This window comes from Lycium ferocissimum, chromosome 7, assembly GCF_029784015.1.
Source record: "Lycium ferocissimum isolate CSIRO_LF1 chromosome 7, AGI_CSIRO_Lferr_CH_V1, whole genome shotgun sequence".
Taxonomy (NCBI): domain Eukaryota; kingdom Viridiplantae; phylum Streptophyta; class Magnoliopsida; order Solanales; family Solanaceae; genus Lycium; species Lycium ferocissimum.
Genome location: NC_081348.1, coordinates 19,347,224 through 19,362,339, shown reverse-complemented (window position 1 = coordinate 19,362,339; position 15,116 = coordinate 19,347,224). Strand labels below are relative to the sequence as shown.

General features: G+C 36.6%; 1 protein-coding gene across 1 annotated transcript; it reads left to right on the top strand.

The window, feature by feature from the left end:
• The first annotated feature begins 371 nt into the window (after nt 1–371).
• Nucleotides 372–14,676, top strand: LOC132063645 (uncharacterized). Its single transcript, XM_059456298.1, has 13 exons — nt 372–492; nt 585–650; nt 1,017–1,187; nt 2,114–2,242; nt 5,786–5,925; nt 6,959–7,048; nt 10,581–10,733; nt 12,378–12,569; nt 12,726–12,791; nt 13,571–13,672; nt 13,862–14,032; nt 14,113–14,192; nt 14,340–14,676. Exons 1-13 carry the CDS (start codon nt 468–470, stop codon nt 14,407–14,409), a joined length of 1,455 nt encoding a protein of 484 aa, XP_059312281.1. The 5' UTR covers nt 372–467; the 3' UTR covers nt 14,410–14,676.
• Nucleotides 14,677–15,116: the final 440 nt, after the last annotated feature.

Genomic DNA, 15,116 nt, shown 5'->3' with positions numbered 1-15,116 from the left:
TAACATCCTCATATAACAACACCTCTTTATAATCACATAAAACTTTTTACCTATAAATGTACACTCTTTATAAAATTACCTTTTTACAACAACTATCTTTTTTTGATAATTCAATGATTAATCATCTTTTTAGAAGTAAAATCTTTAAGATTACCAATAATAGGTCTAGAGACTTTTGATCAAATATTTTGATACTTTAATATACAATTTATGATGAGGAATATTGTATAAATATATATTTACATCAATAAAAGATTTTTCTTCCTGGTATAAAGTGAGATTAAGCTTAAAATTTGACAATTAAAAATGAAAAATGAAATTTTATGCAATTTTTTTTGGCTTATAGAGAAGTTTGACCCTATTACGTGTAAAACCCCAAAGGGTAATGTTTGGGCTGACTAGAAGTCAAAAAAGTGCTTGAAATACAGCAAAACCCGCTCTTTTCTTGGCAAAACCCTTGTTCAGTTATGGCTCATGTTCGTGCTCTGATAGGTTTTCATTCTGCCACCTCTCGTCTTTTTTTTCTTTTCAAATACTGCATGCATGTTACTTTTTAATATATATCTTTAAATTGTTTTGATCAGTTAGAGGAGAAAAGGTTCAGAAGTTTCTGGAGGCTGCTTGTTCAGGGAATATTAAGCTTTTCAAAAGTAAGTAATTTAGTACTCCCTTCGTTTTAATTTATTTGTTTGGTTTTGACTTTACTACGGAGTTTAAGAAATGAAAGTAAAATGAAGACTTTTCAATCTTGTGGTCTTAAACTAAAACATATATGGAATGTACTTAAATGCCCCTCTAATTTTGTGTTCTGAAATATGTCATGTGGAAAAGTTGTAATTAAAGAGTTGCTAAAAAAAGGAAAGAGACATGCTTTGTGAAACAGACTAAAAAGGAAAGTAAGATAAAGAAATTGAAATGGAGGGAGTTGCCAAAAAAAAAAAAAAAAAAGGAAAGAGACATACTTTTATTTTTGGGATATCAGTTTATGCTATATGGTATTGATGATTGTGAAACAGAATTGGCAAAGCAACTGGATGATGGAAAAGGGTTGGCCGCTACGGTGGCGAATGTGAAGGATCGTAACAAACGAGGGGCATTGATTTTTGCTGCTACGGAAGACAAGATTGAGTTGTGCAAGTACTTGGTGGAAGAGTTGAAGATTAATGTCAATGAAAAAGATGAAGAAGGTATTTTCTGTTACTAATAAATTTCTCTTTTTATATGAGAAGATGTAGAAGGTATTTTCTATTGAATGTTTCCTTGTTCATCCAAATATTTGACAACATTGTGGTGCCTAAGTGCAGACAACTCAAATATTTAAGTTTAGTCTTTCAATCTTTCAAGAGAATGATATGATAGATGAAAATGTAGCACATCGAATTAAAGTAGAAATGAAGCTATCTAATAAGTAACAATTGACAGACAAGTTCTATGGAATAGTTGTGAGACCAACAATATTCTATGGGTATGAATATTGAATTTCTGATGTGCTCGACTTGGCAACAACGAGTATCATAGAAATGCCAATGTTAAATCAATGTGCAATCATACAAGAATATATACAATTAGAAATAATCACATTATGCAAGCAGTACACATCACTAATAAATGAGAGAAGGACTACGGTAATGGTTTGGCTGTGTCCTGTGCAGGCCTCCAAATGCACCTCTGTAGATGTGACATTGTGATGATTGAAGGTGCTTAAAAGGGACAAGGTAAAACTAAAATCACAAGGGTGGGAAGTTATCTGAAAAGATCTAACTTCTCTAAGAATCAACACGAACTTGGCTACAAAACAAAATGATAGATGCAAATGATACATATGGGTGATACTAATTCGTTGTGATCAAGGCTTAGTTTTACATTTACATTAAGTGCTGGTAGGACAAGGGAATGATTTAGGGAATGTCAACTTTTTGAAAACCCTTAATTTGCTTTGAAAGACAGATTATTCATCAATATGGTTATGGTAGACTCAAATACAGCGAATATAGGGAGGATTCAGATTATTGATCCCAACTTATTTGAGATTGTGCTCTTATTGATTGGTTGATTGATATATGCTGAAAGTGATATTGCTGTATATTGATTTGAATATGTTGTTTCTTCATAGGTGAGACTCCTATTCTTCATGCTGCTAGGCAAGGACACACTGCTACTGTCCAGTACCTCATCGAACAGGGTGCAGATCCTGCTCCCATCCCCTCGGGGCCAACAGCTTTGCATCATGCTGCAGGAAATGGTAGGTTCTTCCTCTTCGTTAATAGAAGTGATTGAAGCTTCTATTTGTGCTTGGGAAAGATTCCTGGATTCAGTTGCATTTAATTGCTGTAACCTTGTGGCTCTTGTACAGTGAACTTTTCTATTTTGGGAGTTCCACATATTCTGATGAAATGTTTGATAAAAAATTCAATGATAATTTTTAACAAAAAATTTGATTGTTTTATTACTTTATATTAATTGATGGAATTTGGGGGATATGAGTTGTTTTGGATTTTAGGAATATGAAAGAGAAAATTGTACTGAGAATTTGTCAAATTATAGATACGCAAATTTCCCTTTTAGCAGAGTTGACATTATTATTGAATGACCTAATAATAGTATAGTGACCCATCTACTTAACCCTGGGTAGACAGGTTTACTTGACATCTTTACTTAATCTAGTGGATTAGTCGAAGTGTCGCACATGCTGATTGACAACTACCAACATTTAAAAGAGAAAAGGAACAGCAAGTAAGAAATATCTATAACATGGCAATTGTAGAAGTAGAAAAAGGACTCAAAACTGGGAACAAAGTTGCAACTTCAGCAAAACAGAAGGCTAGAAAAATTTCCCCATTGTGTAATAACACAGATTAAAGGAGATTTGAATGAAATGATATAGTAGATCAGAAAAAGCGAGCAGCCAGAAAGCAAAACACATGCAAGGGCTAGTGTGGACTTGATTTATATTGCAACTCTTGTTATCGAATAAGTGATAGTTGATTGAACAGAAATACAGTTAATTGGAAGTAATAAATGATTGTAAGTTGCGACCATCTTACTTAAATAATTAAGTTTACAGGAGTTTTCTTTTCTGTAGAGTGACTCTCGTTATGGATTAAGTGTTTATTGAACAGGTAATTGAACTTGGAAGTAACAAGGGATACTGTAATTTGTGACCCCTCTTACTGAAGGGAAAAAAGTATTAGAAGGGCTTTATTTGTTCAACCTGTAGCATCCCCAAGTAGCCTGCTATTTTGCATATATAAGCGTAGCCTTAATCATGGTTGCTCCAATTGAAATAGGAACCAAACGGTAATGATCAAAGTTCTGTATCCGCCAAATAAGGCAATCAACATGCCTTCTGGGTCGAGCTCGTTGCACCAGCCTTGCCTAGTGCGGGTTACCTCTTTTGTGTGGTTTGCGAGCTATTGCACAGAAGCTGGGTTTACCCTGTGCGCACCCGAAGGGTAGCGGCTGCGGGTTCCCATGTCATCAAAAAAAAATAAAAAATAAGGCAATCAACACTCTGCTTCTTTGAGATCCAATCCTTATCTGAGCCCATCAGTTATAGGTTATGCATTGGCTTCAAAATTTTCAGCTTTCTTATATAGGAAGAGTCAGTTAAACTCCAAGCTAATGGCAAAGGACAACGTCTATTGTGAGGAGAAAATGGAAGTACTGATCAAATAAGTACAATTCAAACATGAACAATTCCAAATATTTTTTTGCAAAAAGTATAACCAAACACAACTCCATCTTCAACTCCAACTTTATAAATTCCAAATAAAGTGAAAAATATTTGGAATCTATGGCCAAAGTCCAAACACCTACTTAAAATCCTTGAACATTTGACCTTTCTCGCTTCATTTGCCTTTTCTTTCCTTTCTTTCTGCCAATGCTACATCATTTGTTCTAAATTGATGACTTGAAATGACCCTAGATTGCTAGAGCTTCAAAGAACTGGCAGAAGTCAAAAAAGTTTTCTGATATTGTAATTTATGCAGGATTGGATGACCATTTCAATGAAAATGTAGTAAGGATGCTAGCTGATTTTCACCCAAGTTAGTATGTAATCAGAACTTCTGTGTCTCATTTGTTTGTTCTTCTCTATTGATGAAAGTGTATTACGAAGAAGATCCATTTAAGTTAACTCTATGAGAAACATAAAATTTGGGTTGTTGGTCATATAATTAGCCTTTGTTGTGTTCATAACAAACACATTACGAGTCATCTTCATCTCAAAATATTATAATTGGTTGAAAGAAAAGTTTTCTCAAGCTGTTGAAGCTTGAAGGAGAGCAAGACTAGTTCTGCAGGCTGGAAAAAGTCCATCTGCTTCTCCTCTTCATTCTAAAGGGTGCATGTTTATCTCTCCTGGATAAAAATTTCTTGTTTCTATCCATTTCAAGAAAAAGGTTCTTGATTCTAAAGGAAAATTCTAAATAGACAGAATCTGAGAAAGTGGATCTAGCTATTTCAGCAGCTTTGTTCATATGTTCATTATAGAGGATAGCTCTGGTGCTATTATAATTTGCTCCCTCCATTTTGAATTTGAAGTTGTTCATTTTACTTGACATGACGAATAAGAAGACAGTTGGAGATAGCTGTTTCTTTATGCTAAATGAGGAAGCTTTGTAGTGTGACACCCCAGCTTAGGAGGAAAGTCCCACATCGGCATAACACAGGAGAGGTGTTGGGTATATAAGTAAGCATCCCCTTACCTCCTATTGACGCGTTTTAAAGCCCTGTGGGCCTAGGCCCAAAGCGCACACTATCACTAGTGGGCTGGGCTGTCACAAATGGTATCAGAGCCACTCTTGTGTCAGCCTTGTCGATGGTGGGTCACAGTTCAACTGAGTTTAGGCAAATCCCGGGTAGGCGCGGCAAACCTTAGTGCTGAGTCTAGGCAAATCGCATGTGGTGGGGCAAACCTCAGCGAGGACGCTGAGTCCATAAGAATGGGGGTATGTGACACCCAGCTTAGGAGGAAAGTCCCACATCGGCATAACACAGGAGAGGTGCTGGGTATGTAAGTAAGCATCCCCTACCTCCTAGTGACGCGTTTTAAAGCCGTGCGGGCCTAGGCCCAAAGCGGACAATATCACTAGTGGGCTGGGCTGTTACATGTAGGCTAATACTTGGATTTTGTTAGCTGAATTATGAGAAGTGTAAACGTCAGCCTGACTTGAATTTTTGGGGTTATTAATAAATGATGCATGAATATTAATGATGACTTCAGAAAGGAGGGCCACGAGGAGAAACTATGGCTGGCTGGAGAACATGATTAATTGCATGCATCTGAGGACTCGCTATTACAGAATTCACAAGGAGGCAGACTAACACCCTGAGGATCTCTGCTGTAATTTGTTAAAAGTCCATCATAAGCCTATCTGTTCTGCCACATTTCTTTCACTTCATCCTTACATAGACCTTTTTTTTCTCTCTCTTCTAAGTAGTATGAATGTGAATGGGGTATCAAGAACATAAGCACATGTGAAAGAGAAAACCACAAATTCTCGTGAAAATATATTTGCAGATCTATTTTCCTTTGTTGCCACAGTCTGAATCGGGGATCTAATCATGTTCTAACCGATATCAGTAGCTGAGATCTTAGCGGCAGCTTGTAGTTATCTATTGGTAAAACAATGAGAAAATCAATCAACATGTCATGCCTTGCTGCTGTATTGTTATCCGTAGTGGTGTCCTGCATATGTGATGTGTTTAGCTACATGCATTCTTCAATTTATTTATCCTTCTTTTCATAGAGTGACATTTTATTGTGCATTGTCTTCGTTTGCAGGACATATTGAATTGGTAAAATTCTTGCTGTCAAAGGGCGTAGATGTTGATTTGCAAAGTGATGGTAGTACACCACTTATGTGGGCTGCAGGTCTCGCCCAGGCAGATGCTGTTAAGGTTTTGCTGGAACACCATGCTAATGTGAGTGATTGCTACCTGTTTAAACCCTTCATTATCAAATCAAAAATGCCAGGCATTGTTTAGCAGTTCTCTAGACAAAGTGGAAAGCAGTTGTATGATTCAAGTGTTTCCTATCTAATGACTTAAAGCTTCCTAGTTGGTTATTCAGTTCATTGTGGTTTTATAATAGGGAGAGATGTTGTTTTCAAATATCACCATCACCCTTATCGAAAAAATTCACCCCCACCCCTCCCCTCCAAAAGAAAAAAAGGGTCAGGCCACGTGTGAGGAGGCGTATTGATAAATAAATAAAAGTATCCCCTCTCTAACAGCTTGAACTTTTAGAAGAGGTGGTTACACAACCAAACAAATTACACAACCAAACAAATCCTTACACGCTTTTCTTGCACTGATTTATTCAAAAGTGACCAATTAATAGATGTCGGGCTGTTACTTTCTCCTCTTGTTTTATGTACTTTCTTCCCTTTGCCAAACAGTGTAGAGTTTCCACTCCCAACCTGCCAGGCTTCTTTCCTCACCCCCTTCCCTCTTTTTTTTTTTTTTTTTTTTTTTTCTTCTTCTTTTTTTTTTTTTTTTTTTTTCTTTCTGTTTTTTAAGCGGAATGACTTCACCATCTTCTTTCATGCTTTTCAGTTTCACTTATTTGTTAGTGTGTTTGTGTTGCAAAAAAAGAAGTTTTATTAAAGAAGTTAGCTTAGATATAGTATATAAATTAGCTTTTGATTGGTCGATTCAACTTGAGATAAATTTTTCTTTCACAAGTTTAACTTAAGATAATTTTTTCAGATCCATTCTTTATTGCATACATCACCTGATTTGCATTTCTTACTCGTTAGAGAGGGTACATGTTGATAATATGTGGAAAAACACAATTCCTTCTGGGTTGTACTCTTTTTTTCATTTTGATGCATTCTTCTCTAATGTTGAGGATAGGTTTACGGGGGAAAGGGGGGAGGGGGGATGTGGTGAAGATACTCTTTTAAAAAGTATAATTTCTATTTGTTCATATGACCTAAAAAGTTAATTTGTGCAGCTTCATGTTAAAACAGAAGGTGATAATATCAGTCCTTTGCCATTAGCTGTAGCAGCCAATTCATTGCCTTGCGTGGAGCTGTTATTAAAGGTCAATAAAATTCTATCTTCTCCTTAAGACTTCATATATTCATTAGATTGTTCTACTCTTTCACTATATGTACTTTAAATGGCTGAATACAATTCAGCATCCCCAAGAAGTTGTGAACATGTGGTGCTGTTGGTTGATGTATTATCATTCCGCACTTAGCTATGTGTTGGAACCATGCGAAATTTGTGTTAGATTAAACCGCAAGAAACTGCTTTGATCATACAAGAGCTATGTGACACTTGGTTCTATTACACCTTAGAGTTTTTCTTTCCTGAAACTCTCAACTTTATTCTGCTATTTTGTCCTTTTTAATATTGTTTGAATATTTTGTAGGTTAAACATGCTTAAAAGGATAAACAAGGCCTTGAGTGGTACCCCTAGAAAAATGAAACGAGTAAAACTGCTAAAGATAGAAGGGAAAAAAGCCTCCTCGTTTGCCTCTTTGTTCTTTGCTGGGTCAAAAATTTCAGTTATGTAAGATCAGTTTATTACCAGCATTAAATGGAGAAGGGTAAAGTGTTGGGTTCATTATCCACCGAGTTTTGAACCTTGCGCCACCGGTCCTCGGGGATTTCTCGGTTATCAAAAAATTATTACCATTAAAATTAACATATTTTACCTCAATTTCACGGGCGATAAAAACACAATCTTCCAATAAAAAGTTCAGTGACAAACTGTTCGGGACTTAAATTAGACTTCAGCTTTTAATTTACCAGTTTTCAAAAATTAGACTTCAGCTTTCAGTTTGTTAAATAGGCAATTTAAACATTTCTTTTCGGTGGATAGTCATCTTTTACAGATTTATTATCTTGTTTCGATGTTGTTTTCGTTCCCTTTTGCCTTTCTGGGGAAAATGGGTCCCCTGAAAGTACTTGAGGGACAAGATTTGATCTACTCGGCTTGTTAAATCTGTAGCTGTTTTTTAATGGCTCACATCCATGTTGCATTTATTTCAAGAATTCTCTTTTTTGTTTCTGAGGTTAGGAGAGAGGCTTTGCTTAGGAGCTTTATGACTGGTTAAGCTCAATATTATGAAAAAAAATTGTTTTCTACATAGGTTTATGAATTTGTGCATCTTATTTTTCAAGGCATAAGCCAAAGCAAAAACTCAACTACCTTTGCCAACGTCACACCTTATTAAAATTAATAAAGCAAAAGCATAAAATGCAGAGAGTTTAGATGGATAAATGCATAAAGGACACTCAAGATTGCTCAATCAGTTCAATTTTTTATCCAATGAAATAATGTAATCGATGTCCTACATAATGTAATTGCAAGGTGGGGGGCGCTTACTACTACTTATCTTGGTCTACCACTTGGAGCATCTTATAAGGACCAAATAGTCTGGAACCTGGTGAAGACTTGCATGCTGGCAAATGAGATACTAAAAATATCATACTTCCTCATAGGTGCGGGCTTTGGAAGAATATCTTGAAGGAGAGGGAAGAGTTCTTTGGGTATGTATCATTTAGGGTAAGTGATGGAAGTAGGGTAAGTTTTTGGAGACACAGGTGCTGCAGGAACAACAAATTGAGTACCATATTTACAAATATGGACATAATTTCATGCCAAAAGGAGACATCAATTCAACGAATACAAAGGGTACAAGGTTAAGAAGTTCATATGGAATTGAGGTTTTAGGAGGAACTTGCAAGTTTGGGAGGTGACAAAATTTCATAGTTTTATTGCAATGCTTCACAAACAAGTTTCCTACAGGCTAGCTGTGATGTACGGAAATGGGAGCAGAGAACAATAGCATCTGTCTTCTCAAGTCCCATTATTAGAAACTTCTAGGCAGGGAGGAGAGCACTTTTCCAAATCTCTTGGTATGGACTCGTAGGGTACTGAGAAAAGTTTGTTTTTTTCACTTGGTTATCTACAAGGTGACTTTTTGACAGTTGAGAATTTGAAAAAGAGGAGGATTACATGTGTCAGTTGGTGCTTCATGTGTAGAAGCTTGTTGAAGATGTGAATCATCTTCTTCACATTATCGGATAGTGCCTTGCTTGTGGTGGGAAATACTCTCTTGGTTTGGTCTTTAACGGGTGATACCAGACATGGTCAGAGAAGTATTGTTTAATTGGATCTTTAGAAGACAGGAGACAAGACGCTGGGCATGGGATGTTGCTCCGCTATCATTTAAGTGGACCATATGTAGAGAAAGAAATAGGAGAGCTTTTGATGTAATAGAGAAGAATTTGGTAGACTTATGGAATAGACTCTTATCCCTTATTTCGTTTTGGTGCACCCATGAGGTTCCTGTAGGTATAGAAGATTGAATGTCCTTTGTAGAAAACCATATATATATATATATATATTTGTAAGGTTCTCTACTTGTTATGCGTCTTGTATATGGATATTTTCTTTCCCCATCGTTAATAAAATTTATTACTTGATAAAAAAGAGGGATAATAATATTTTTGGTCCCTAAATTATTGGTAAATATGCTTTTGGTCCTTGTGATATATGGCTCAGCATATTTAACCTTCAATTAATTAAAATATGTGTTTTTGGCCCCATTCATGTAGAAAATATTTTATATTCGACTTTTTATAGAACTATATTACCATCAAATATGGAGTAACAATACAAATTTAACAAAACTTTCCGGCAGACGTGATTGAATTGTTCTTATAAAAAAAGTAACTATACAAATTTAACATATCACATGAGTAATTAAGTGGTGAAACGGTTAATTAATTATGTTAAATTTGTGATTATTCACAAGCAAGGGATCAAAAATGCACAATTCAATTAATTGAAGATTTAATGCGCTTAATCAGATATCATAGGGGCAAAAATCAGAATATATCAATCACTGAGTGATAAAAAGTGTTATTAACCCAAAAAAAAATGTTTCAAGAAAAGAGAAGTGAATGGAATTCAAAGTATTGAGTGTTTGGTTCTACTTGCAAAGAGGAGTCTGTGGAGTCTCGACTGCTGGATACATATTGTTAGTTACGCTAGTAAAAGTATACAGTAGAACTTATGACCATTTCCTATGCTGCTGCTTGTTGTAGTTGTCATTCCCCTGTTAAAAGGCTTGTTAATATGTGATCATGTTGTTCCCAATGTTTATCAACTCTTCTTTGATCTTCCTTTCTTATTCTATAATTCCGTTTGAAGTTACGTACGTTCTACTTTTAGACCCTTGTAAATGCAGAGTTCAACTATATCCTTCTTTGAGCATGGTTTGTTGAAATGAAGACTTAATAAAGATGGTCTATTAAGTAAGGCATCCTTACCTGCTGGAGAAAACATTGCTTACATATTCAAAGATGGTTTATTGGGTACAGAAATCTTTCCTATCTACTTATCCCCCCCCAAAAAAAAAAAAAAAAAAAAAGCAAATTCATGTTCTCTCTGAAAAGCAATTTTTGCATATGCTACACCAGATTGGAACTGTTGTTAGCGGGAACATCTATTTCACTTATGGGAACTGTCTTTTTCAATTTTTCCATTTTGCTTTTGCTATGTTGCTAGCGAGCAATCTGTCTACTTGAGGCTTAACTTATTTTGTGCTACCATACAGGCAGGGGCTAATGTCAATGTTAGGACTAGTGAAGCAACTCCTTTGCTAAGTGATGGTGAAGCAACTCCTTTGCTCATTGCTGCTCATAGAGGAAATGCAGAAATTATTAACTACTTACTACAAGCTGGAGCTGATCCTAATGCCGCTGATGAGGTAATCGAAAAGGAAATCTAACAGAATATAATGTTCTTTGTTGTTTCGCATCTTTTGGAAGAAATTTCGAAAAAGATGAAGGGCCGAAAGTCTAAATAAGGAGGTACAAATTCCCTATCGAGTGATTCGACATCTCGATGTAATACAGTCCTTTCGATTTTAGTTGGTTAAGAACAGTGAAGTCCATCCGAACCGTCCAATGAAGAATAAGAGGAGTGCAAAGCGCCAATGGCCCGCGTAGTGCGTGCGGAATGGGAATGGAGAAAAAGAAGTGTGGAGGAGAAGCAGCCGAGCTCATTCCCTTCGCTTCCTGGGCCCAAAGTGGTGCAGTCTTTCCTGGCCTAATCAAGGATTTGGGTTTTTTGTTACGCTACAACACTATATAAGTCCATTTTGATTAGTAGAATCCATCTTTCGGAAGAAATATAACAAACTTATGTACTAATGTGGTGTCTTACACTGTGCTTACTAATGTGGTGTCTTACACTGTGCTCCTTGAAGTCATTTTGTTATGCAGTAATGCAATCTCTCTTTTCACGACTAAAAGAACATACACCTACCAAGAGTGAGATTGTTCCACTCACCCCCCGCCACCCCCCCCCCCCCCCCCCAAAAAAAAAAAAAAAAAAAAAAAAGGAGAGGGAGAAAAGAAAAGACATGAATCTTGTAATATGGCCTATAGTCTCTCTTGTGTCTAGAGGTGAAAATCCTTTCTGTTGCATTGCCGAGCATTGATGAAGGCATATTGCTGTGTTGCTCACCACTTTGAAGACGGAGAACTCTACAGAGAGAGAGAGAGAGAGAGATTGGAGCTCATTTTGAATGTATGCAAGATAGAGATCTGGGACTAAGAAGAAATAGCTGGCTGAAAAGGGGAATATCAATCAGAGAACAAATAAAACCAAGATTAGGGTCTAGGTATTTTACTAATTGTGGTTTCTTAACGACCTTTAAAAAGAAATTGTAAACCTGGCCATTTTGTTGTATACCCAGTCAATCCAATGGGTTTTCTGGTCCTACTGGTGGATTTTCCGGTTCTGACAGGTTTTGAGGTAAACTGGGACCTGTTTCGTTTGAGTTGACAGATCAACTGGTCCAATCTGGGGTTCAGAACATTTAGTTGATGAAGTGTAGATAGTGCTTAGCTTTGCTGGATCAGATATGGTACCGTGCATTGACTTATAACAGAACTAAGATTTGATAATGATCACTGCATTCTGTAATATATCTGAAGCTTTCTTACAGCTTACGGTTTGCTGAAGACTTATGCTCAATTGTCTCGTCCCTTCTGGATTCATCATTCATTACGGTGAAAACCGACATCTATAGATGAAAGAGCTGGTGTATTACGTGTGAAACCACTACAGATGTGACTTAAAGGGGCCTGGGAGTCTTCTTTTTGGCCTGGTCCACTGTATCTTTAACTTTTAATATGTGATTATTCTGATCTAATTAGCGACCTGGTGCCTGTACTTAACATATATGTCTGGATTCCCTGGTATTCTGGACTTTATTCTGGGTAAACACAGAACTTCAATCATGAACTTTATTAATTTCTGAACCAGTCCCTTTAAAAAAATCAATTAGCAATTTCTGCAAGGACTGTTAATTGATACTGAAATATAACTTTTGCCATCTCTACAGGATGGTAATAAGCCACTACATGTTGCAGCTACAAGAGGCAGTCGGGCAGCTGTTAAAGCTTTATTGCCCGTCACACCACGGATTCAGAGTGTTCCAGAATGGACGGTGGATGGAGTCATTGAGTTTATGCAAGCTGAATACAGGAGAAAACAGGTCATTGGGTTTATGCAAGCTGAGTATAGGAGAGAACAGGTGCTTAATTTGTCTTTAAGATAAATCGCTGCTGGTTTTGTCTTCTGTCAGAGTTGCTTGCAAATATTGATATTAAGTATTTAGCTCGGCGACTATTTCCTTTCCTTCTCTCATGCAAATTTCAGCTTCTTTGTGTTTTCTAAACTGTGATAATAGCAGGAAAGAACAGAAGCTGCGAGGAAAGCAAACAAGTCAAGAGTTCCAAAGAAAGATTTACCCAAGGTCTGTTATTAATGGTCTATGTTTCCTATTTTGTGTGAATTTTGGGTCATCTCATTATCAAATTGTACGTGAAAAGTATTAACTACCTTCTTCTGTTGTATTTTTTGCATTTGCCTTTTAGTATAATGTCAAGAAAGTGGAATAGTTTCACATGTTTTTCTAGTTTTGTCCTTTTGATAATAATCATTAACACAAATGAATAAGCTTCTACAGTGAAGGCCTGAAGGGCAGTTCTGGAACAAAAGTAAACCATTTCTGAAAATGGAACAAAGTGGACATATATTTTCCTTGTGTGTATGTTTTCTTTCGTTCTTGCATTGCTTTTGGTGAAGCACTCCTGAACACAGATTGGAAATTCTCTCATCGTGAGTATGAAAATACATCCGTGAAACATGTAGGCAACAAATTGAAGTGGCATGTGCAAGTATATGTAGTAAAAACATAATAACACTCTTTCTGGGGCATGAAATTAATGTCTTCAAGAAGTGCCAACGAACAATGTTGTGGGAATAGTTCAATGTTTCTTGTGGTACTTGAGGGCTTTAAAATGCATAAAGTTTCTGTTATAGTCAGTGAAATTATACCTGTGATGTGGTTCCAGAGTCCCGTTTCAGCTGACTTCGAATTGCACAGAAGATCAATATCTTTTTGTACTCTTTTTTTACTTGTGTGGGTCTTTCATCTGAAGTACCTCAGCGTGGACACCATCTTCTGTTGGAGAAAACAGTTCACATAATAGTGCTAAATATCTTGCATCGGCATAATTGATTGGTTTGTAGGTGACTCCTGAAGCAAAGAAGAAAGCTGCAGATGCAAAAGCGAGCGGAGAAGAGGCATTTAAGAGGAAGGATTTTGCTACGGCTGTAGATGCTTATACGCAGGTACCTGTTATGCTTATTGGATTCCTCCTGAATTCCCAACTCTCCCCCCTGCCCCAGTAAAACACCTGAAAAATGGAAAAAGAAAGCAGATAATGATGAAAGGAAGTCATTATCCTCTTCATGGTGCAAGTATATGTATTAGACTGATTAATAATGTGTGCGCATCACTTACGAGGCTCACTTGTGCAGGCAATCGATTTTGATCCAACTGATGGCACTCTGTTTTCCAATAGAAGTCTTTGTTTGCTCCGCCTGGGGCAAGCTGAACATGCCTTAAGTGATGCCAAGGCCTGCAGAGAACTGAGACCAGATTGGGCAAAAGGTTGTTATCGGGAAGGTGCAGCTCTACGTCTATTGCAGGCATGCCCTTCTTCTCCTGGAGTCAAATATTGCAAACTTATATACCTACATTTTCTGATATTCTAATCATTCCTTTTCAGAGGTTTGAAGAGGCAGCCCATGCTTTCTATGAGGGCGTACAGATCGACCATGAAAATACGGAGCTCATAACTGCTTTCAGGTATGCATGTTGAAGCTTGAAGCTCTTTTGTTTAGCAACTGTAGATGATGTTTCTATAGCATCATTTTGTCGTAGAACCTTAGTCTAATACAGTAGCTTCTATAGCCAAACTTTTCTTATTGTTGTGAGGTACTAATATGATTGCAGGGAAGCCGTTGAGGCTGGTAGAAAATTTCATGGCACGAATAAGAAAAACTCATCGTCATCCAGTTGTTAGAAAGCACATAATTACAGAGAAGCACTTCTATTGCTGGGTGATAGGACTTCCGCTGGAGCAAGTAGATAATACTATTGGGCATGCCCTCTTTTGGTAGTTTCAAAATCTATCATTTGATGTTTTTACCCTATTTTGTTATGGTGTAGCACTACGACTTGATGCAAAATTCCATTTTGAGCTATCTTTCACCATCTTTTTGGGTTAGGAAGTTATTTTCATTCACATCTTAACATGGAAATATCAAATTAACTGAGCAACAATAGCCTTCCGAACTTGTCACACTAGCAGTCACATAATTGCTTTTTGGTCACTAAATATATGAAGGGTCTTTTGGTTACAGACAAATTAGCCGGTAAATATGATGAATGATAATATGTATTCTCTTTTCTGCAGTGAATAATAACGTAGAGATCGTCAATGCAACAAACGACAATATTGAAATTGTCTTGTAGGGATTGCAGTAGCCAAAAGAATCAATCTTAAGAACTTTTTAAGACTCTTTTAGGTGCTCTATCTAGGTGTTACTAATACAACTAATATTAAGCTTAGAATAAGTGAGTACATAAATTTTTGCTCTGAGTTGTGCTAATATGAATTATATGGAGCTTTATTTCAGAAATTAAATGTTGTACTAATAATTATGCTGAATCTTTTCGCCATGAATAACTTTTTTTTTATTAATGATATAAAGTTTTCGCTAGTATCCA